This window comes from Chelmon rostratus, chromosome 7, assembly GCF_017976325.1.
Source record: "Chelmon rostratus isolate fCheRos1 chromosome 7, fCheRos1.pri, whole genome shotgun sequence".
In the NCBI taxonomy this organism is placed as follows: Eukaryota; Metazoa; Chordata; class Actinopteri; order Chaetodontiformes; family Chaetodontidae; genus Chelmon; species Chelmon rostratus.
In genome coordinates, this window is record NC_055664.1 from 4,012,370 (window position 1) to 4,037,399 (window position 25,030).

Consider the following 25,030-nt stretch of genomic DNA (forward strand, 5'->3'; position numbering starts at 1 on the left):
TAAAACGGATAAGACTGTTAACACTGACACGCTTATACACATGAGATACTCACTGACAATTATGCACTGTTGACGATGTGGTAAAGACCAGATGTTGAGTAAAGATTTTCCATTTATTAATAGACATAAGGACATAAATAGCAACATAAACAGGCAGGTGGGATTCGTGGCACAGCAATGCTGTAACTGTTAAATACATGTGCATATGAACATCCAGCAATTCTGTGAAACATGATGGCATTTCTCCAACAGGCAGTGCTACAGCAGGCACTTCAATAACTGAAACTATAAGGTCATTACTCTTTCAGCCATCCCTTTTCTTCTACTTGCTTGGCAGCAGGCTAAGCTGGGTATTCCAGACATCCCTCAACATTTGGGGTATGATATGTAGAAATGTAATCCCTCTAGAGAGTTTATACATACATACATACATACATACAGTTACATACAGTCTGAGCTCCTCCAGCCTCTCCAAGTCCACAAAACACATTCAGACTGTCTGGTCAAACTCCCATGGGAAGGGAGGGGAGACTCAAAGCAAATTGCAGTGTTACAGCAGCAAATGGGATGGTGCAACAGTGAGATGCATCAGTAAAAGCAAGATATGATAAATTAGTAAACAATATAATGAGGAAAACAGAAATTAATTCACATTATTGCACAAAGGAAGTATTGACATTGTACAAGTTAGTACACACTGATATTTCACATGAGTGAAGTTGTCAGTTTGGGTGTGTGGTGTCCTGGGAGCAGTGTAGACTGTAAAGCAGTATCTCTCCTTCACACGCTGAGGGTGAAGCAGCCTGTGACTGAAGGAGCTGCCCAGTGCTGCCAGAGTGTCACAACACCATAGCCATCATCCTCTTCTCTCCCACCACCTCCACCCGGTTCAGAAAGCATCCCAGGACAGAGCTGGCTGTCTTACGTCACTACCTGTCAGCAGGTGAAATGCTGCTGGCCCAGCAGAGCACCACAGTGGATGAGTGGTGCCACCACAGAGTCAACAAAGACCTTCAGGACTGACCCCTGCACTCCAACAGACCTGAGTCTCCTCAACAGATACTGTCTGCTCTGACCTCGCTTATGAAAAACACTGATGAAGCTGATAGAAGAAAGAGTTTAGGGAATGAATGTGAAGTTGTGATCACTGCATGACTGCATCTGCAGTCTTAGAACGTGGTTGGAAAAACTGCATCAACTGAGAATAATAATAAACTGAGAAAAGCTGCTCTTAATATAAAATGACAAATATCAAAATGTCCAGAAACAGTCCTGTCTGGGATGATCAGAAGGCCTGTGGGTCCATCCACAAGAGCCCCTCTGCTGAGGCGCATGGGAAGCATGGGGCTGGATGCCACTGTTACCATATTACTTCTGTTTTTTTATGTTTATACTCAAAATTCTGAATGAATGGATTAATGTATTATTATTATTATTATTATTATTATTATTATTATTATTATTATTATTATTATTATTATTATTATTATAAACATTCATGTTGTTAATATTATTTACCCGTGTGTCTTTTATTTCATAAGATAAAACGTCGCAGGCTAATGAGCCTCTTTGTAGCACCTTGTTTTTGGCATTTGAATTTTCCATACTGCCCACAGAACAGTCTGCCTTTGTGCTGCTTTGTGTATCAAACAGGAGGTCAATCACTTAATGTCGCCTGAGGAATTTGTCAGGAAAGAGATATGAGAGAGAATGAACTGTGTTTACAGCGGATCAAACAGAAAAGCAGGCAGAATGACCAGTGTGTTACATTAACTGAAGTGTTTGGAAATGTAGAGGTATGTTATATTATATCTTATATCTGTTATATTGTGGAGAGTCATATGCAGCCTCATGATTTCACTGGCAGAGTGAGACACTGTACAGTGCAGCACAGCGGGATCTCTTCCTTCCTCTTCTGCTGCAGGTGTCCGTTGCGGAGGAGAGCTGTGCATCCCTCTTATCTCTGAGTCATTAACCGATAAAAACTCCACACAGAAGTCGGCACACATAACATCATCAGGTTACAAAGGCACAGGGAGCCATAATACTGCTATAGACAAGGAAGTCAGCTCTCTCAGCCTGATTCACAGTAACGAGGAGGGGGAGTGGCTGAAAGGGGCCGCGCTGGCTCGGAAACACTGCAGTGGAAGGAAAGCGTCGACGCCCCTGCTGGCTGTTCCAGTGAAAAAATCCCTTCTTTTTCCCAGTAAAATGTAAATGAAGTTCTGACTAATTTACTGAGTACAATGCTGAAAATAAGCTGACGCATAGTCTGACCTGATATTTTAAGTCTAAAATCAAATATTGAATCATATCTAATACTTTTAATACATTTTTTTTATTTCTTACAATATAATAGAGCTGCACAATGTGTGGTCACACTTATGCCACAAGTAGACGACATTTAAATTAGTAAAGCGGGGAGGGGGTTCCCCAGCCTGTTTTCGTCTCTGCATGGGAACATATTTTTAGGGGGAGTGGCTGCCTTGGATACGTACCTGTATTCATAAATGTTTTAAAAATGAAGATGCTAATTCTGCAGTACTCAAAGTGGTATTTCAGAGTACTTAGAAAAAGTGTACTGTGTTATAATTGTGTTATAAATTCTACTTACCACTTAAGTATACTTGAAGGTGACAAAAATAGCACAAAGTGTACTAAGTACATTCTTAGTATAATTTCAGTGTAATACTTTCAGCTGGGATGAACTGTCAGTGGTACATTTCTCTTGTTATATCTGAAACTTGTGTGGAACTGATATTACACCACTTACTAATTATTCACCATGTTCTTAATGAGGCATCATGTTTCAGGTCCATCCTGTCAGCACCTGTCAGTTCTTCCTCTGTGCCGTTCTTTTTATCTTTGTCACAATTTGATGGGCTTGTTGCTGCTTTGTGTGCACAGGTACGGTGGCCCTGAGGGTTACAACGCAACAACCTTTCACAAAACACAAAATATTTTCTTTCTGAAATTATTTGTAAAGCTTCATTCAGTTCAGTTTGATGGTTTTACTTTTAATAAATAAGTATTTAAATCTTTGAACAAAATTGTTGCCTTTTTAATCACATCGTGACATAGATCTGAACCTGGTAGTGGTCCACAAATAAATTAGGATTGATTTTTTAAATAGCACTCTTATATCTGTGGAGCTCCACTAAAGAAAATAAAATAAACAGCCCCTATCACATCATGTGGCTCATCGCAGCCTGGGAGAGACACCAGGAGAGACACCAGGAGAGACACCGGGAGAGACGCTGGGAGAGACGCTGGGAGAGACTCTGGGAGAGACACCGGAAAGATGCTGGGAGAGACTCTGGGAGAGACTCTGGGAGAGACACCGGGAGAGACACCGGGAGAGACACCAGGAGAGACACCGGGAGAGACGCTGGGAGAGACACCAGGAGAGACACCGGAAGAGACGCTGGAAGAGACACTGGGAGAGACACCGGGAGAGACACTGGAAGAGACGCTGGAAGAGACACTGGAAGAGATGCTGAGAGAGACACCAGGAGAGACGCCGGGAGAGACGCCAGGAGAGACACCGGGAGAGACACCAGGAGAGACGCTGGGAGAGACACTGGGAGAGACACCAGGAGAGACACCGGGAGAGACACCGGGAGAGACGCTGGGAGAGGCACTGGGAGAGACACCAGGAGAGACACCAGGAGAGACGCCAGGAGAGACACCAGGAGAGACACCGGGAGAGACACCGGGAGAGACGCCAGGAGAGACACCAGGAGAGACACCGGGAGAGACACCAGGAGAGACACCGGGAGAGACACCAAGAGAGACGCTGGGAGAGGACAGGCAGGAACGGGCAGTCCTGAGGGAGTTATGACCATAGAGACAAGTTTTAACGAGCCACAGTTTTTAGTGGGAAAGTTTGAAATGCTTTTAATGTGTCACGACTGTTGATGTCCAGTAGAAGCTGAGCAAGAATTCATCCAAACATCTCATTTGGTATCCTACACACAAGCACAGAGGTTTCTGTGCTGATTGTACCACAGTCTGGTGCTTGTTGTACAAAGCTGAACCATCAGATCTGCTGCAGCAACATCACTCCAGTTAGAGACTGATGGAACAAATACCTGCTGCTGCCGGTCAGTCCAGGGTTGTTTAGTACCAACACTGCTGTCTAAATGCGGATAACGGAGCTGAGAGGAATAGTTTCTTCTCCTTTATTCTGCCTGGAGAATGTTCCTTTACAGGTTTGCATAATTCTGCTGATGCAAAAGACCAAAAGTGTTAAAAGTGAAGCATGTGCGTAGGTCTGCCTGAGTTTGATGTTACTTAAACATTCTGATAAATTTAATCATATATTTTTCAGGTTCAGGCTTTAAAATTGTGTCATTTTGTATAGCAACCATATTGTTTTTTTGTTTTTTTTGTCCTCGTGTCTTCCAAGTCCATCAGGCGCAAGACAAACACACCATCAGCTGAATGGCTGTAGTACTTCCTGTTCAGTAAAACCTCCAGTGACCATGTGGAGGCACTAAATTCATGGTCATAGATGTAAACATTTAAACAGCTCAGTGTCTCTCTCAGTCACTGAAGCTCTGAAACCTGCTTCATCTCTCCAACTTACTCCACTCAATGGCCCTTTTATCAGTAGGACAAAAGACTAAGTGCTCGCATGTTGAGTCACAGTCGCCTGTACAAAAGACATAGACTGCCTGTATTACTGACCGTTCATTAATGTTTATCAGTGAACACGCAGACTACCACAAAACTGGCATAGCAGAGGCATGTGTATTTTTAATTATTCAAGTATTAGAGATTCTAATGCTGTGTGACGTTCTCAGTGTATCGCAGTGAGAGTAATGTGTGTAACCTGCTGTCCATTGTGTGTCTTGTCAGCTCCTGAGCTCACTGTTGCTGTTGCTGCAATATCTTACCATTAATTGTTCATGTTTTTGCGTCAGGCTATTTATGACAGTATTTCTGCACTGTGATTCAGATCATGCCGGCAGCACGTAAAATTTACAGGCTCTTGACTGGGAGTGTGTTCAGTGTGTTCAGCATGCAGTAACATTTGTAATAATGTTCAGATCCCAGCTTGAAAATATCCCATTAAACTGCATGCAAATCCAACAGGCATAAACTGTGCCAATCTTTAACTAGTTTATCATACATGTGTCACTGCCACTATGAAATGGGTCAAAATGTAACCAGGTTCAATCTTTATCATGTCAGCATCACGCCGAATGAGAAACTCATGTAAATTTTCATTGACAATATTCACATTCAGCGAACTACAGGCGTCGCAATGAGAAGGCAAAACACTATGAGGTTCATCCAGGAAACAATGAAAAACTTGGACTGGAGCTTCGTTTTAATGCCAGACACAAAGCATGCCTCCAGCTATTCTTCCCTCAAGTTTAAACACAAGGTTCAGAGGAATTGTAGTTTGCTCAAAGTGCTTTATACAAATTTCAGCACATCAATTTGATTAGAAAATGCACAATGATGTCCTTTTATGCAAAAATGTCTCTCTTTTTTGGAATTATTTTTGACTAGAAGCATCAGAGTTATTAAATGTCTGACTTGAGATGCCGACACTGTACCTGCAGACACGAGGAGATGCTTTAGCACACTCTGAGCTGTTTCTTCTGTACTGCTTGGTAAAGGTTTTTTTTAAAGGAGACACCAAAGCTCAAACTGAAACAAAAATAGACTCTATCCCACAAACCAGCATCAAACTCCTGCTGCTACAAATCAAAATGTGGACACGATATATCCTTTCAAATTTGGATGATGAGTGGGGGTTCAGGGGAGGCGCGACATGCTGCCTTCCAGTCTCCCTTCATGCTTCCAGCCCCTAATCTTGACTGCAGATGCAAATAGTCTAAAAAACGTCCCTACCAAACATTTGCATTTAAACAAATAGATAAAGGTCATTTTGAAAAGCTGCCTCCTCATGACTGCGGTGTGAGGTGGCATGTTCCACGTGTCCCTGCCCTCCTGACAACATAGTTAAAGCTCCCACCGTGGCACGACACTCAGTATGGTGCTGCACACTGGGATTTAGCTACTGTAGGCAAATACAGCAGAGGGAGAACAGAGAGGCCTCTGTGTGTGTGTGTGTGTGTGTGTGTGCACGCATGTGTGTGTGGGCGCGTGTGTCAGACAGCTCTACAGCATCATGGACACAGGTAAGACACAGTCATTCCTATGCAGGCTGGCAGCTGCTCCTGCTGTCATTATTATTATTTTACATGTTGTACGTGTAATTTCTAATAATATTTCTGCAAAAATAGCTGAAAATGAGATTGTTTAAAATTTCCTGAGATTTCTTGTGCTTTTATTTTGGAGAGTGCATGCAAAGACATTTCCTCAGGTGTTTTTTTATGTGTGACAATGCTATTTGTATTCTGGCTATTTTTTGATCACAAATGCTTATTAGATCAACCGTTTGCTTCTCTGATACTGATTCTCATAATGAATATGCTAATTTAGTAGCAATATATATAAGAAATGATAATGTAGGAAATGTATCAGCCAGGACAAAGTACGATGCTTTCTGCATACAATTCACATAAATCAGTGTTTGTATTTGAAAGATATTTTTAATATCAAGCACTCATAGGTTATCATATGTTATATATCATGACGCATATTTAAATATAGAATTATACCTGATAGGAGGAGGTTTAGTTTTGTGGCAAAGCAACTTTTTTTTTTGTTATATTTTGATCTAATCCAAAGAACACATCATATTTTCAGCAATCACACTGGCAGAGCTGGGGCTTATCTAAAATTTTCATTCAAAAAGCCATCGTCTTTTACATATAGTTTTTTGCATGCAATTTCCGTTTGCATAATAAAGTTTGCATTTTCATTGAGTTTATGCTTCTGCTTCCCAGGAATGTCCCCAAATCACACCAGCACGCATTAGAGATTTAAAAAAAAAAAAAAAAAAAACGAATGATGCATGCATGCAGAATTTCTTAGCTGGATATGACTGTTTGTTTCTTCCAAAACTCCTCCGGTCCTCCTTCACTGTGAGTGTTTGTAGTAAATTGCCTCTTTTTTAGCAGTCCATTTGCATTGACCAAACCAAAGGCAATTTCCATGACATTTACACATCAGTCCCAAAGAGTCATTCGCCTATATGAATAAAACTGTGAAACATTCAAATGAACGCACATTTGTGGGGATGGATGAAAATTTGTATGAAGTCAAACTGTTTCTGGCTTTGTATCAAGTGGAGATTCACCGACTGTTGTTCTGCTTCCTTTAGAATATTCCAAAAGAGTGTACCAAGGCGTTCGAGTCAAGCACACAGTCAAAGACCTGCTGGCAGAGAGGCGATCCCGGCAGACAAATGGGCCCAGATACAGTGTAAGCATTATCTCCTCTAAACCATTCTGCCTTTGTCCTGTCCTGTCTCTCCCCACTTCATTTTTCTCCCAAACCAAACAGTGCAGCCACAGTTGACATTCTGTTGGTGGCACAATTAAGGTCGACTTTTAAATCTCCTCTCCTTGTTTACATTTTGGCTTGTTTTGTGGACCAACGATCCATGGTTGATCCATTGACCACCTGTACCTCCCCCCTTCTGTCTCTGCTCCCCTCGAGCGCTCGGGAAGACGGTCTGTAAATAGCTGAGCGCGCCGCGTGTAGAGAGAGACACAAAGCGCCGAGTCCCAGCCCGACCTCACAAAAGAACGCTGACACAATGCTCGCAATGGTGGCGACCATGATCTCCCGACAACTCCCCCGAGGTGGAGGCGGGGGCGGGGTGGGAAGACCGAGGTGGACGGGTAGCACAGAGACACAGAAAAAGGGCAGCGAAGGAGGCTGCCTATGCAAAGTTTGATCCAGGCACACCTGCCAGCCGACATTGTCCTCTGCAGCGCGCAGGCCGCAGACAAGCCTGCTATTGTTGTCTCTGAAACACACGGCAGCACACTCACACAGCCAGAGGAACCAGGCTCTGCTGCAGACGTCTGCATGTACAAGCAGGACTGGCTTTTCATTTCCCACCAACGGCCTGTCAAAAGGCTTTTACAGGACACCATTCACTGTTTGTCTTCTGTTCAGCGTCGGCATGTCCACTCTATAGATATGCAGGCCACTAACGACTCGCGTAATGAGCCGAGCGTGTGAGAGGCTGAGGAGGAGATACCATCAGATGCAACAAAGAGGGACACGTCCAAAAGTCAGCCTCCTCCAATCCAACACAGCTGGAACTCTGACTTTTATTTAGAGCTCTGTAACTCTGCGTGTAGCAAAGAGATCTCAACCTCTGGGCCTGCGCTCTGCGATACGGGGGGAGGTCTGAGTGGGAGGACAGCCAGAAAACAGTCAAGCTTCGCTGGGTTGGTGACAGATTGAAGTTTTTATTTAAACACACATTTTGTGGAGGCAGAGCTGCTCTGAAAGATGAAATATACATGTGGTTGAGTTTAGCTTCAGCTGGCAAAGCCAAACAAACACAGTTTCAGGGTGCAGGTGGCTAAATGGCAGCTTTGAGCTCGCAAGTGAGCCAGCCAATTTACTGTCATGTACTGTGGACCTCTTATTTAGAGTTCAGGCACAGTTTTGCCTGAAGCAAATATCGAAAAGGATTAACAAATGATCACATTCCGTTTCATTCAGGTTTTACACAGCGTCCCTCCTTTTTACGCTCATTAAAAGACCAAAACCAACAAAGTACTGATCCATTAACAAGTCTGTGCATCCAAAGGCTGAGATATGTTATGTCCCTCCATAGAGCTCCATTAAAATTGATTTCCAGCTCCATTAACAAGCACTTTTGCATCACCATGAACACAGACACACACACACACATAATGCAGTTTATTTTGACTTAAACCCACATACACCACCTGCCTTAATTACTTCCAAGCACCCAAAATGTGTTTTCATCCACAGCTGAAAATAGTCCCTAACAAATGAGCTATTTCTCCTAGTTGAGTAACACTTCCTGAAAGCCTCAGCTGTTCTAGAAAATAACTGAGCCTTTTTGGAAAATGAAACGTTATTTTTGTGATCCTTTTTGGAAAGATTTACATCTTCAGTAGGAACCTGTGGTTCCCATAAAGTATTGTTTGACAGGCTAGACCACCGTTGGTTTTGGTTTTTCATGGGATTTGCTGACGATAAAAAAACGGATGCTGCATCTCTGCCTCCAGAGCAGCTCTGCTTCTGAAAAATATTTATGTGAGCTAAACTACAACCTGAATTGTTTGAGTGGGGCTGAGGTGCATCTAATTTGAAGTTGTTTGCACAGTTCTGAGTACTAACATCATCCAATGAAGCCGCAAATGAATGTTGTAAAAACAGAACACTTTGTGCAAACCGGACTTTAAACCATGACGTCCAACATGTGGAGGCAGCGGTGTGTTAAAGCAGAGACAAGTGTCTCTGTGAGGGGTCAGTGAGTCCACAGAGGACACGATAACAACTGCGCAAGAAGCTATAGCTCCTGCCTTTGTTACTCTTCCAAGTAGGAATAACAAGCTCTTCAGCTGTCAGTTTGAGTTGATCAGCCTTCTCTTATGGAAAAATAAATAAATACAAGAAAAGTTGAAATTGCATCTGTACTGTTAAAAGTGTAATTGTCTCATTTAGGGTATTTTAATACCCTAAATAAAGTGACATGTTTTAGAAGAAAATGAAGTGTCCAGCAAGACTTTTGAAAGAAGAAATATCCCTTCCTTATTTTGCAAATTAAAAGCTTAATAATAAGCAATTAAACACACCTTTCCTCACTTCAATACAATGTAAGTTGATACAGTATAATTTGAGTAATCTGTGGTAACAGCAGTGATAGCATCACAATGATTGGGTATGAAAACCAGCGAGGGTCAGCACTGTGTGAAACACATGATTGGATTAAAGATAATACAGCAAAGGCTCGGGAACACTTTGTCAAACCGTTGTCGGTGAACGTTAATTCACGTTTTACACAGTTATTTCAGATTCAGAGCAAATATCAGGTGAAATCTACCTCCGTCACACTGGGCTGCATAAGCAGGGACCTGCAATTCAGCACCTTTTCAATGCGAGGCTTCCTTGTATGTTTATAAATGACACATGAAGGCCTAAAGATGCACAGAGACACACAGTAGCTAAAGCCATCCACGTCCTTATGTTAGCTAATGCTGCCTTTTATCTCTGGCAATAAAAGGCCATTGAGAGTGAAGAGCAAACTCTGACCACAGTCGGCCTCCTCATGTTAGGACACGGAGAGCCACAGTGAAAACACAAAGCTCTTACATCATTTCACTTCATCTGCCTCTCCTTTCTGACAGCACTCCCATTGAGGTGGTGTGCCCAAACACGCTGCCGTTACATAAATGATGAAGGACGGCGAGAAATGGAGTCCAGACTGAAGACGCTGTGTGATGTGTCTCAGGGTGTCGATCACCGACTAGAAGTAACTCAAACAATTTAAGATTAGAGTGAATTTGAATGATCCCTGTATGGAAGCTGTGGCGCTTCAACAGCCAATCAGGATCAGATAAAATACCGAATAACAACAAACAATAGGGCTCATTTTAACACAAATAGTGGATCATGATACACACAAAGTGCAGCAGTGGACCAGCGTCAGTGTCCATGGTGAGAATATGACAACATGAAGAGGAACATGAACAGGAAGAGTATTTCTGTGAATTAATGGGAAATAAATCCATCATCATTAACCTCCACCACAAACACACACACACGCACACACTTCCTGGCGGTCCGAGCTTGAGCGAGCTGATTTTCATACGCAGCCTTCAGAGATGCACCGAGCTGTACCTGGGCCACATGAGGAAGTCTTGGCGCTTGCAAATCGCATTCAAATTCTGGCCTCAAAATTTGCTTGCCTCCCAGCCAACACGGGCTTAATATCAACTCTTTCATGTTAGCAATATGCAAACGAGAGCCTATCCCGTCAAACCCCGTCTGTGTGTCTCTGCCCTCTGAACTCTCGCTCTGCACGAATCTCTAACTGCTGCTGCGAGACACACACACATACACAGTTTATTCATGATGTTTTTTAGCAACAAGAAAACATTTAATATCAATCCCATGTGAAATATATCGTTGATCAAATTACCAGCTGACAATAAGAGGATGGGGCCCAGACAAATAAGGCTGCATAAGCTGTTCAATGCTGTACCCGGAAATTCATGCTGTGCAGCCAAACGTTGTTCTAATAGAGAACTAAAAGTTTCCAAAGACAGCAAATATGAAACCAGTAACACCACCTGCATTTTCAACAACTTCACAGACCTAATTCACAATTTCTAACAGGCCTCCTAAAATCAAATCCCAGAAATTTATACATTTTTAAAAAATATGATTACAAATTCCTTGCTGTCGGCTGCCAGTAGCTTTCTATTTTGAACAATACAATAAATTCAGGATTGCTCACCTGAATATTGATTGGAGATATTTTGCTGAAACCTGATGATGTTGATGTTGTGATGACAGAATATGAGCCTCTTTCAGGGAAACCACATGATGAGACATGACGTCATGTGTGCTCGTGTGTGAATATTTCCTCCTGTTTTAACTTCTTGCAGTTTGTGATCTTTTAAATGAATGTCAGGCTGAAAAGACTGCGGGAAAATACTCATTTCAGTGCTTCATTTTATGCTGCTTCCTCCTCCATCGCCTTTTACTCCGCTGCATGTCCGAGGGAAATATTGCACTTTTCACTCCACTGCTTTTGTCTGACATCTGCTGTCACTTTTCGGCTGAAGCTTTTACAGATGCTGAGACGCCTGATAAGCTCATGAAATATAATGAATTGTTGAAGGTCAAACTCTTTCTATGAGCTGTTTGAGATGCGAAGACATTAAATTATCCAACAACAAAAAAGATTAGACAAAAATCTAAAAACAAGTCTTACAAGTCTGTGCAGCAGATTTTTTTCTCCCTCTACTAATCATCACATGATCCTTTGGATTTATCTGGGACCCTTTTGAGGGGCCTTATGTCTTGGTTGGGAACCAAAGGACTAAACTACATAACTGTATTTAAAATACATCTTCATCTTCAGCTGCTGCAACAGTGAAACGCTGCTTCAACACTGATTCATCAGTATCACAGAATAATGTCATATATAATGCAGAATACATCTTGCTGGTAACAATTTGGTATTTTTAGTTATGCAGGACTTATTTTAGTTAATGTATTGGCACTTTTACTTAAAGCAGCTATAATGAATGTTTTGCTATTACAGTGCCTCAAATGTGAAAGGGCTCGCTCATAGTGATGAACATACAGAGAACGATCACACAAATCTGCAGCTCCCCTCAACTTCACAGAGCCTCATAATGAGTTTCAGCTCATGGTTTGTCTGTCCAGCCCTCAACTGTACTGTTCCAGTTCACTCTAAACTCATTTTCACCAGCAACAGGCAGCTGTTATCAGAGAAAAAGCTCTAAAAAAAAACTCAAGGTACACTCCCTGCTCAGCACCAAACAGCAGGCAGGCACGCCGTTTAGCATCTCCTGAGCCAGATATTTCCCTCAGGAGTTGGTAAAGACCAAAAGCAGAGCTAAAAGAGAGAGAACATTGGTCACATTCATCAGGTGGCCAGAAACACAACTCCAAAGGATGTTGCTCTGAGTCTGGATGAGCAACTGTGTGGCAATAAGTAAACTTCAAATAACTAAAAGGTGATGATATGTCATTGTGGTGTTCACAGCTCGTTTCTGCTGCCCCCGGTGGACAAAAAAAAATCACTTACTGCAGGTTTGAGTGAAGCAGCTGTAGTGTGTACCTCTTTCACAGCTGTGCAGATGTCTCAGTGGTAGTAAACTACAGCCATGTCTGCATCTACTGTAAGCGAGCAAGTGTGGGGTCCTGCAGCAGCACCTTCCTTCTCAGCTTCTGACTCCTTAAATCAAACTAACCCCTCTTCACTGAACGAAGTGACTTTTTTTTTATTGTTTCATTTCAATATTGTTTAGTGGTTTGGAGAAATGAAATCATCCAGTAATCACAATGCCAGTTTCCTTTAGAATCCCTGAACACAACACATTCTTATCCACTTCTTTCCGGACCACAGGCTGCATGTTGCTTTCATAACCCTCCTCTGCCATGTCATCACCACACTAAATGCATGAACATTTGGCTCCTTCTGCCTTATTTTAAGACACTGATCGTTTTCATGTTCTTTCCTTGACTCTTGACTCTTTTTATGCTCTTGTTCTTTGAATTTTTGCTTTTCATTTCACCCTCACACAAGTAAGAGCTCGGTGTTTGAAAAGACCGACAGACACATTTATTTATAACAATTTAGAAAATACAAACTACATTTTGATTTTTCAGTGTGATGCCAGCAAATGTTTCCACGGAGACTCATGACCTCTGGTCAGGAAGTAACATGCTACCCATTACCTGCTACTCTTTCTGTTATTATGCTTTCTCTATTATTGGGGTTGCACTTATTCCTGGGCCAGTGCTCTTGTTGTTGTTGATTGTTGGTTTAATGTGCCTCCTAGATTTCTCTGTTTATACTTATTTTTTAGTCCACTGCTTTTAGCTTACATTAAATGAACTGTGGCTTATTAGTGAGTGAAGGTAAACTGAAGAGCTAAAGTCACAGCAGGAAGTCTATCTGTATTTTGGCTAAGATGCATCTGAATGTGCTTAATATGCAAATATGAAGATCTAGTTATTTTATATTTTATTGCAGCTGTTGTATGTATAAAAATCTAAATTTAAATGATTTAAATGATAAATGATTTCCACATTTACAGTCTGTCTGCTTTCTGCGTCGTTTCAACATTGTGTAGTCAGATGTAGGCTTCGTGCTGTATGCACAGGAGGTGTAGGTACGTCACTGTGGTCAGTGTGGGATTCATTTACATCCTGAGGGAGAGGGAGACGTGAATCCCTGTGGTGGTTTACGTGTATACAGACTGTCGCTAAAATGTTCTCCAGTGTTCTGGACTCATCCAAGTCTTATTTCCTTGCCACAGGGAGGATCAACCACTCCGCCTTCGTTTGTGCAGATGCCAGGTGAGACTGCAAATCAAACACGACATCTTCTCTTCATATTCTTTACTGCCTGCAAGACAAATCTGTCAGCTCCAGTCTCCAGGCTCCAGTCAGCGCTTTCATTATTTCGACACTTGATTCATAGAGACCACAATTAGCATTTTGACTCACTTGTCTGCAAATTTGAAGAATTTGAGGTGTATAAACATTGTGGTTAGACATGCAAGCTTCCACTGCTGCCATGATGAAGATCAGGATATCATTTCTCTCATATTTCTGCCTGCAGGGTCTCACATGCTGCCTAGCTACTACGGCATGAGACGTCCCTTCATCTCAGACTCAGACTTCTGTCCGTCCACCAAGCAGTTCTCCCCTGATGTCTATTCGTCCACACTGGGTGGTAAGCCTCTGGGCTGCGAGCCCTCCACCATGGCCAGCTATTCCTCCCTCATCGACAGCTACTACCCAGAGACCTTCGGCGATTACCGCAGCGCCGCCGCCTTCTCCAGCTCTGGAGGATCCTTCCTGCCGTCGTCGGCCCTCTCTTCCCTGCTGCCTCCCTTTGGTGGAGAGTCCTCTCATTTATTTCTGGTAGGATGGGGCCTCTCTGTGCAGACGTCATGACAGACATGAGTGAAGAGGGGGTGGAGGTTCATAATCATCATGAGATCAGTTTAATGCACAATTGTAGTTTAGTTTTCATAGAAATACAATAGGTTTTTTATTGTACAGCTGGTGATAACTATCTGGTATCTGCATACCCACCACAAAGAGGACACTTTATACTAAAAACACTGAAGAGATCTCCCTGACTTGTTTAACTCAGACTGCAGAGGGCTTAGATTAGAGATTAGAGAAGATTTGGTGAACGCTTGAATACATTTTTGCACAGAACAGACACTTTGGATTCTTTGCCCTTTCACTTCCATTGAAAGGATCTCATCATGGCCAGTATGAACACGAGGAAAAACTCTTTCACTGTCCATCTGGGAGACGTGTAAACCTGGTGTGTGTTTTTTAAGTGCTGGAAACAGCTATACTTCACATGTCTGGGTCCATTTTTTCGGTAGTGTTTTACATCTGTCTTCCAGCTGTTGCATTATGAACTGTTGTATGGTAAAATAATAATATAAATGATCTCACATCATTCCAGAAGCCCCCCTGCTCTGCTGTGAACAGGCAGCCTGACAGCAGATGAAGTGAGTGATTTCTCCTCTTCCTCTCTTGTCTTCCTGCCTCAGAGAGACTCGTGGGAGCAGTCAGTTCCAGAGTCAGTGTCCCAGGTGGAGGCTCTCTGTCCGGACAGCCTGGCCCCCGTCAGCGTCCCGCCCTCCATGCCCAGCCCAGAGCCCCCGGGGAGCCCCTCTCAGTACCGCTCACCCAGCCGCGGCTCCTCCATGGGCCCCATCCCCAGCAGCCAGCCCTACACCCTCCACTCCCTGGAAGACGCTCACTACCACCCCCTGACCAGCAGCTCTTACCCTGTCCCCTCCGCCTCCTTCCCCGGGCCTCCCTACATGAGCAGCCCCGTCAGCGACCTGGTGTCCAAGATGGTGTCAGAGGAGGCGGCCGACAGCCATGCCGGCCTCCACCCAAACAGCGAGGCTCACTCCTGCTGGCCCAAAGAGGACGGAGTGAGCTCCTGGTCAGCCTACGAGATCAGGAGGGCCTACTGACTGGAGGACAGACATGAGGTTCAGAATTTATAAGAAGGTGGAGGTTTCACAGACAATTAAACAGTGATCTCAACAAGCACTTGACAGCACAGAGAAAACTCACCCAGACAGACAGCTGTGACGTGTTCTGTTGATAAGACAATTCAATGCATTTACAAAGAGATGAGTCAAGTTCGAAGATGTTGGTAGGAGTGTGGTATGTTAACCAAGGTGCCCATATTACACACACACACGCACATATATGTGCGTGTGTGTGTATATATATATATAAAGTGTGCCTTTTTTGTTTGATTTGTATAAAAAAGTGATGAGTGCACTAGTGTTCTAGTGTGCAGAGGCTGAGACTGTGGACTAGCATGGTACATATGGCCACATGTTCATGTTTAGGTGAAAATAAACATACAAGTAGCATTTTTAAGATGATTTGAGGCCGATCATTAGTATATTTATTTCCACAATAACCAATAAACAATAAGTCAGCTGCACGGGACAAGCCTCCCCCCAACCTGAGTCAGCTGTAACACTATAATGCCAAGTGCTGCGCTTTAGAATTTCTGAAAACTAGTTAGCGTACGAGCAGAGAGGATTGACATGCGCAGTGGACAGCAGTGGAGTGGATTCATGGTTGACAGGTCCAGCTCCTCATTGAAGGTCTACAAGTATGATGGAAAACTTGACCAAACCTGTTGATAAAGCCTAAACATGATCATGATGTCCTGTATGAAAAACAGCATCCACTTTACTAGAATACATAGTTTTGATTAACATGCTCAATATCAGTTCAACTGACCACATTTGGAACATGACTGGTGGTGTAAATGAAGGAGGTACAGCAGACAAAAAAGGTGGCGAACCGCTGCTCTACGACATCCCTTTCATGGAGATTTCTCTCCAGTGGCCCAGTTTAGGGAGATCGTTACATATGACTTGGTACAAACTTACAGTGTATATAATTTAGATTAAGACAATCCAACAATTAAACGATTTAGAGGCTGGAAAGTCTGATGAGGATATTTCTTCAGCTGTCTCATATCATACCTCGCTGTGGTGGAATGAAATTAAACAGTTCTGCTCTCTGCTGATTCTCCACGGGAATCCAAAGATGGCAGTTAATAAACGGGTTATAACACACCATTTCTTACTATATTGGAGTTGTGAACAGATTTAATGAGAATTTTTAGTGTTTGTCTTTGTTAACATCTGACTCACTGATTCATCAGCTGCCAAAACTGATGACAGAAGACATAGAAGGAACAGTGTCCATAGATATATCTATAACTTAAAATAGGTCTGTGTTTGTGTTCACAATGTGTTGGAAATCATTCAAGATGTCAATGTTTTACTTACATGTGTTATTAGCATTTAATGTGGATCAATATCAAAATAAATCTGCGTTAAGCATCAAGTGAAATGAAAAATGCGTTATAATGACGTGATATAAGTTTCTGTGAAGTACAAATTCAGCTTTTACGCACTGGCTGATTACAACTATATAATATGACATGTGTTATAGATCGTACCTGTCATATCAGATTCTCATGTTGTCAAACATCTGGTTATGAATGCTTCATGGGAGGAGTTGTTGTTAACAAAGACATTAAGAGACACAAATAGCCTTATATCTGCCTAAAGCTACACTGGTTTTAGAGCATTTAATAGTTGTTTCTCTAAATATGGAGGTTAAAATAAATATGGAGGTTAAAATAAAGTGTTACACAAAAGGCTTTTTTATTAAGCATTCATTTTTAAATCAAGCCACTGCAAAGAAAGTCGAATTGATTCTGATTTATTGTCTAAACACTCAACATATGTGGAGCTGTGATGGTCCATGAGCTCCATATGTTGTAAAATAATTCTATCAGTAGATCTTTCTTTATGTGTGTGTACATTTTTACCTAAAAACCAACTGCAATCAAAGTGAGGGCAGACACTGAGTGAGCAGGCTTTATCCTGTATATTCTTAGATACATTTGCGTGACTTTCTATGTCACACCACTTTCCAAATGTATTTGAAACTGGTTTGGTTCAACTTGAAAAGACTTCTACTGGCCGCACAGGCAGGACAGCAGGAAGAAGTTCTGACTTGTGACCACTAGGTGGAGCCCCGACACCACGGCTGCAGCCTGCAGGAGACGAGGAGCCGCTGTGCTTCGACAAGAGGGAGAAAATCCATGACTGTAAGTGAGCAGCACGGATGAAAAGGTTTGTGTGTGTAATGAAGTGAAGAGCGGACTTTATGAAAAGTGCTTGAGCCCTTTTTTTAAAAAAGGGGCAAATATAAAAGACAAACATGTGATATTGGTCAAAATCTTACATTTTCTTCATGTAGTGGAGATACTATTACTACACATACTGCCACTGCAACAAATAATAACCATGGTTGTGGTAATAATGACAGTCATGGAAAGTACGGTCGTTATAGTTAGGTATAGGTTTGATGACAAACGTTTGACCAGTTTGAGAGAGCACACTGGTCCAGATGTTCACAGCTTAATAGGTCATAATGTACAATGCTTGATGTTATTTCTAATAACTGAGTTCCTTATCATGTGCATGATACATGCGCAAAAGTCTATCAAACAATGTTATACATGCTGGTGTATTGTTGCTGTCTGGTGTGCAGAAAGCTCTACCAAAGCTCTTCATGCAACTATCTATATATATATATATTTTTTTTTTTTAAGAAAGAAAAAGCAAAAGCTTTAATAAACTGTGATCAATCCAAAAAGTGATTTGTTGCCGAATTAAGTATGCCAAATATGAAAAGACACTCTGCCAAACAGGGGATCTTCACAGGCAGCATTGTAATGATTGTGATTTTTTTTTTTTTAATTTGAATAAATAAAAGCTTCTAAAAGATAGTCGTGAAAAAGCTGCGAGCTGCTGAGGCTCGTGCAGCACTCAGCAGGCGACTGCACTGCAGCTGCAAGAGGAGCTTCAGGCCTGCGATGGCAAAGATGGCTACTGCCCTTTGCCACGCCCACTTATGTCCCACTTTTCTGCATTTTTCTCTGAAATAAAGCTCAAAAATATGTTTGGACATATTGTTTGAATGCGGAGTGGCCGCATGAGACCTGTGATCGCAGATTAAAGTGAATTGCGGTGTTTGAAATGCGCACAAGAAGCATCCATTGCTGTAGTGCTTAATGAGGGGGTGTGATGCTCTGTTAATGCAAAAGGAGGATAAAATTTAATAAAAGTATGGTTTCTTTTTGGTCAAAGTGTAAAACACTATTATATTACATTAAAGTGGAGCTTATACGATCTCCACGCGTAGTGATTTTCATTGAAAAATCTATATAAGTCAGTTGCCTCTGAATATTCAAATTGAAAGTAACGCGCAATCAAATCATTGTCAAATCATTGAGTTCTAGGGGTTTTAAATAGTAGGCATGGAGGGAGAAAATCTCAAACTAATATGTCCCCAGCTATATTACAATATTGTTGTATGCTCTGACTCTACTGTAAGACATTTCTGTTGAGATTTTTGGAGACTTTTGCGCAAATTTCGTTCTTGGCCATTTTGCTGAGGCAGAACAGGACGTTGTGGAGTCCCACAGGTCTTCTCCAGGGAGCCTCTTCTCATCTCTGCCATCATGTCTGGTGAGTTTCACGTCGGATTTTCAGCTGGAAATGATTTTGGAGCATTTTTTCCTGTTAGACAGAAAAGAGAAAAGAGAAAATTGGATAATGATTAGTGGAAAAATTATAAACACACGAGTCACGTGCAAAATTAGAAAGGTTTTTTCTCTCCCAGATGTTCATTTTATCACAAAGTAAAATAATATTGATGATGACCAGCAGTGAAATAAAAGTTTACGTGGCAAATATTTGTACTTTAATACCACCTGTGTCCGAGTTGATGGATGGATTCTGGCTTTTCCAGCAGTCCTGTACAGCTTTTCGACTTTTAAGGATTTCTTATATGTTACATTGTGTGACCACTGCCTGCTGACATACGCCGGGACATGCAGATCATGTTCTCCAAAGACATTTCATTATTAAAAGATTAATTACGAATGGAATAGCAGCCGCTGTCTCTCTGTCGGGGTTGCTTCTGCGTAACGGGACGTTATGAGTAACCGTGTTAGAGTGGGATGTGTTTGCGCTGTAATTTTGACACATTATTTGACACATTTAATACAGCTCGTGAGGTGACATTTAGTTATATGAACATTTGTCAGCTGACGTTTTGCTGCCGACGCTCCGTCTCGTTATCGAATCGCTTTTTTCCAAACGGCTCGCCACTCCTGTGTGCATTAAATTACGCCTTTAGGCCTGATTTACGCGCACTCATGTGAGGCGTTCTTTCTTTGTGCCTTAATCAAGATTCACCTATAGGAAAATTACGGCCAGTTACTCTCCGTGGAAGCGCCAAAGCGTTTCACTGTCACATACAAACTGGGGGCAGGGGTGATTTGAATAAAGCAGCAGAGATTGGAGAAGAGCCTAAGTTTGAATTCTGAACAGCACCAGGCTGAAACTGCTCTTGAACTTTTCCATAAAACAATCAGCAACAACGTGATCGAACTAAAGCCCAAACTGAACGTCTACTAAGAGATCGGACACGGGTATCATGGAGCTGAAATGCGTCCGGAGTAGAGAGTGGTTTCAGGGCTTTCAGAGTTGCGGCGCTGCTTTTACCAAAAACAAGTTACTTTTGTGTCCGCTCCGCTCTCTGTACACAACTGCAGCTTACACCAGCAACTTTAACGCGTTTACTGAGACGCGTTTTAACTTCTGTTTTCCATCGATTGACTCACTCTTCAGCTGTTTGTTCGGGCGTTTTACGCGGTCGCCCCGAGCGCCTTTATGCAACTTTTTCAAACGATCTTACATATGTTCTTACCACCAGATCGATCCAGGTTTGCAATTCCAATTCATCGAATTCCGTTCATTCTATCGTACATGCGTCTATGATTAGAAATATAAACTTACCGTAACGCATTTTGTGCCGCTTTCTTTTGTTCCTGGTCTGGGCGGGGTGGCTCGGCAGCGCGGATCATACACAGACTGCAGTGAGAGTCTGCTGACCGCGTAACAGGAGACGCAGAGCCTTTGGTGCCGTAAAGAGGGAGCCCTGACCGGGAGCACTGGGGTCTCTGGGGTCGGGACACACCCAGAGCCGCAGTGCGCACTGAGCGCTAATAACGCACTTTTACGCACCGCGGATTCGGACAAATCTTTACACACTAAAGCCCTACACATAGCTCAAACTACAGTTCGTTAATTATTATAACATGCAATATGTGTTACCAACGTCTGCTACCACAAAACCGTGCATTCAACAATTGGTAGGGTGTCAAATAATATAGCGACATAATCATTTCAGGAAGAGACTGCAGTTTATTAGGGGAAATGTATTAAATTTAAAAGAAATATATTTGAGGGAGGAAAACAAATGCTGGGCTTAAGCTGCGGGAGGAGGGAGAAGGAGTTTGGGGGCTGGGGAGAGGAGAAGAGTTTGTTTGGTATTGTCTGCTCCAAGGAGGGTGTTTGGTAAACATGAATGACATGCTGTTCTCTTCATGCAGATAAGCCGAGGGTGTACCAGGGCGTCCGAGTGAAGACCACAGTCAAAGAGCTGCTGCAGAGGCACAGAGCCCGGGAGGCCAGCAGCAAGAAAGTAAAAACGGTAACTTTCCCTCCCCACCTCCATACTCTCTCTCTCTCTCTCTCTCTTTCTCTCTCTTTCTCTGTCTCTCTCTCCCCCCTCTATCCCCTTCCTCTCTCTCCCTCTCTTTCTCTCCCCCTCCTCTCTCTCTCTTTCTCTCTCTCTCTCCAGTACATCCTTACTGTCACTCTGCCTTTTTCACTGTCTGACTGAGAGAGAAAACACTCTGAACAAAACAATAAACTGCTTCTGTAAATGACTGACTACCCCTCCAGTGCAAACATCCATAACAAATCCATTACGCACGAAGGCACAGATACGAACACACACACACACACACACACACACACACACACACACACACACACACACACACACACACACACACACACACAGAAACGAACATCTGTCGGAAGAAAAAATTCCAATCCAGATGTTGTGACAGAAAGCATCTAATAATCTCGTCTCTCTCTCTCCATCTCCTTCTACGAACAGATATCCCAGGCTTGTTTGGATCTTCAGGAGCTTTGCGCGTCCACTTTTCCAAGTAAGTTTGCCCAGCAGCACAATCCAAGTCCAGCAGCGTCTGACGTTAAATCGATCAACTAAAGCTGCAGATGAGCTGCAGCATTTCAATCCAACCAGACCTAAAGCAGTCACAAGCTGCACCTACACCTGCGACGTGCAACTCGAAAATTTAAGTCAAAATGTGCATGCAATCAGTGATTCAAATGAGGAATCCAGCCATAGCCATAGCCCCTCTGTTTGCCGAAAAATCCGCCCTGGTTACAGTAAAACAACTAACTCTGGCATTGCTGTTAGATTAATTTAAAAAAAAGTGAAGTGAAGTGAAAAAAATATATTGCACCCCCTGATGATGATGATGAACGAACCAAACCAGGTGCAAAATACTCACGTGAACTCCCCAGCCATGACTAACTACTCAGGACAGTGTTTACCTGGAACCTAATTGTAGTCTACCACTGACAGCTCCATTGCATCAGGGTCCCCGCTTATAAAGCAGCTACATTCAAATGTGGCGGCTGATGATGCTATGACATCACTCTCTGAACTTATAGGTCTATTTAAATGTCTTCCTGTGGTCTGCTACCCTGCAAAGACTAACGTGCACCTTGTCTGAATGCGTCCTTAAACATGTCTCCCCTGTAAATTGAAAATATTAACAACTTTCAATTTGCGACATAAATCCTGAACGGATCTGTTTTCAAGCTTCGCTGTGCAGCCGACATGTATGTTAATATATATATCAGAGACATGTAATGCTGAATCTGCAGCCTGTGACGCCAGTTTCCCTTTTTATTAACCTTTCGGGTGGGCCCGCTTTTTAATCAAATTTTTATATTCAATTCCGTTAGGTCGCTATGTTGTCCCTCCTACCGCCGCTCCGCCAGCGGACGCGAGCAGCTGTGGCGCGCGAGCGATCCAGCTGCGCGCCGCCTCGCTCTCCTTCCCTGACGGCTCGTGCAACATCCAGATGCAGGAGAGCACCTCGAACGGCGTCCAGCAGCAGTTCGGGGACACGCTGTTGCCCATCAACGGCTTCAGCGGCAACAACAACAACAATAACAGCTGCGGCGGCGGCGGCGGCAGCTACAGCGCCGCCCTGCCGCCCCCTCCTGCCCTCCCGCTGCCCTGGTGCCATGGACTCTCCTCTGATGCGGACTACTACGGCCATGGGATGGTAGGTTTCTCCCACTGAAGGAACTACATTCCGTCTGATAGCGCTTTGATGAAATTGTCATTTCAGGTTGGCTGTGATTATGTAGAAAGATGATTTTTGCTTATTGCAATAATGTTTTAATTTGCATGTATTTCCAAATTAAAATGACAGTGTGGTAAGCAGGATGTATGCAGAGTAGGAGAGTGCTATCAGTCCACCAATAAATGCATTAAATCATTGGTCTCAGGGCAGTGGACCTCCCACACCTCCCACACCTCAGGCAACATCAAATGATGTAGTTTTGAAATAGGGATTTGGCATGGCTGTTTCTCCTCAGCAGAGACCTGTTGGGGCTTGCATTCAGAATTATGTGGCCCGAGGTAACTTTGGAGCAGCTAATGTTGTTTTATTTGGAATAAGATCTGTTTTTGCATTATAAAACAATCCAATGGGAGTTTATGGCCCAGCAGCTGTAAGAAATACTTAAATACAGCCTCAGTGAAGTGAAATTAAATATTAACACAGGGGCATAGCACATACTGGACCCTGTGCATAGATGCTGTCTGTGCACCCCTGCCTGCATCCATGGCTATTCGTTCCAGTATCTTGGCGGGCCCTCCTCACATGAGGGCCCTGTTCACTCAGTCCCCTTCCCCTCCCTATCAAGTCTTGTGTCCCTGTACAATATACATCAATAGAGGAACATCATTATTTCTGGTGTCATCACCCTCCTGCTCAACATCATCCTCACTATGCTGCATGTCTTCCTCTCTCTCAGGCTCCCTGCTCCTCACCAGAGTCACTGAAGTTCTGCAACCCCATGGATCACAACAGCTACTCGCCGCAGGACTCTTTTTCCTCCTCGTCCTCCTCCTCCTGCTACGACTCACCCACCAGGATGGAGTCCGGCTACCCCGGCTTCGCCTCAGAGCACTTCCACTACCAGCACTGCAACCTCCAGGACTGTTACTGCCTGCCCCACTGTTGGCCAGGCCAGCAGGAGAGCTTCCCTGCACCTGAGTATGCACCTTACTACAACCCCACAGACTATCCATACGCCTGTCCTGTGGAAGAGAACTATTTCAAGAGGGATTTGAGCTCTGAAATGTGTTACAATGTACTATGATGAGACCTTCAGCAGTATTGTTTTGTCCTTTGACTGTACATATGATTCTCTTCAAGTCCTCTGTAAGACTGTTTGCTTGATGGTCCACTGTGCATTTCAGTGTGTGGTCTGACTGGCTTTTGCTTTGGTGGAGTTAATATGATGAATGCTGAATGGATGGAAAATGCTGATATTTTTGTATCAATTACTTTTTTTTTACCACTTAAATTTATTTTCATACACGTAACTTGTTGCTGTACTAAATAAAAACATGTCAAACTCACCAACGTGCTTAAATGAATTCCTCTTTGCTTGCATTCGCACTTTAAAAAAGCCAAAAAGCACATAAGTGCACTGCAGATTGCAAGTGAAGACAGGTCGGTGTCAGCTGCTTGATTTGTTAGTAGCTCACAGTTTACAGTTTGCTCCCTGAACAAGCCACCACAGTTCTCATCTATGTTGCCTATCACAGGAAGCTGCAAAAAAATGTGGGAGGAGAGTGACAATAAAAAAGGCAGAATGATAACGTGTTGGGGCTCAGCTGGGCTGTAATGCAAACCTTTGATTGAAGGAATCCTGAAAGATTTGACTTTACACGCAGGGAGGAAGTTCACCAGAAGCAAGAAGCAATGAAGTGCATTGGATGTGAATCACGCTGACATGATGAAGCCAGTACCACATAACACATGCGTCATACATCATTTTGGATAAATACACGAGAAATATTATTTTGAAGGCTTTGAAACAACATTTAGACAATAAAGTAGGGAGATAGCATTTACAGGAAATATGTCTGTAAAGCGAAATCAATAAACAAAACGTTGCCTTTTACATGCTCAGACTTTGGTTGGTGGCTTGCCAAAAACTTCTAGGCTGGGTGAGTTTCTGCTGGGGGCATTTTGGACTCACTGAAATTGACTTGATAGATTTTGCCACACTTTCCACCAGGGCAGATAAACATGACTTCATCGCCTCAGGATTTCTAACTTTCCGGCTGGGGC

General features: G+C 43.0%; 2 protein-coding genes and 1 long non-coding RNA gene across 4 annotated transcripts; 2 read left to right on the forward strand and 1 right to left on the reverse strand.

Annotated features, from left to right (window-relative positions):
- Positions 1 to 6,020: 6,020 nt before the first annotated feature.
- Positions 6,021 to 17,518, forward strand: LOC121609412 (uncharacterized protein C11orf53 homolog). Its single transcript, XM_041941040.1, has 5 exons — positions 6,021 to 6,155; positions 7,244 to 7,344; positions 13,935 to 13,974; positions 14,240 to 14,544; positions 15,195 to 17,518. Exons 1-5 carry the CDS (start codon positions 6,146 to 6,148, stop codon positions 15,627 to 15,629), a joined length of 891 nt encoding a protein of 296 aa, XP_041796974.1. The 5' UTR covers positions 6,021 to 6,145; the 3' UTR covers positions 15,630 to 17,518.
- On the reverse strand, positions 17,339 to 21,269 carry LOC121609414. Its single transcript, XR_006006988.1, has 2 exons — positions 20,568 to 21,269; positions 17,339 to 19,283 (listed from the first exon to the last, which is right to left on the reverse strand). It is a non-coding gene; the product is annotated as an uncharacterized LOC121609414 (long non-coding RNA).
- Positions 19,056 to 24,312, forward strand: linc.pou2af1 (lnc RNA pou2af1). Of its 2 annotated transcripts, none has more exons than XM_041941039.1 (5): positions 19,056 to 19,232; positions 21,164 to 21,264; positions 21,739 to 21,790; positions 22,620 to 22,945; positions 23,703 to 24,312. In XM_041941039.1, the coding sequence occupies exons 1-5, from the start codon at positions 19,226 to 19,228 to the stop codon at positions 24,048 to 24,050; spliced, it is 834 nt and encodes a 277-aa protein (XP_041796973.1). In that variant the 5' UTR covers positions 19,056 to 19,225; the 3' UTR covers positions 24,051 to 24,312. The 2 variants fall into 2 exon arrangements, with proteins under 2 accessions (XP_041796973.1, XP_041796972.1); XM_041941038.1 differs by lacking the exon at positions 19,056 to 19,232 and adding an exon at positions 20,055 to 20,494.
- The last annotated feature ends 718 nt before the right edge of the window (positions 24,313 to 25,030 follow it).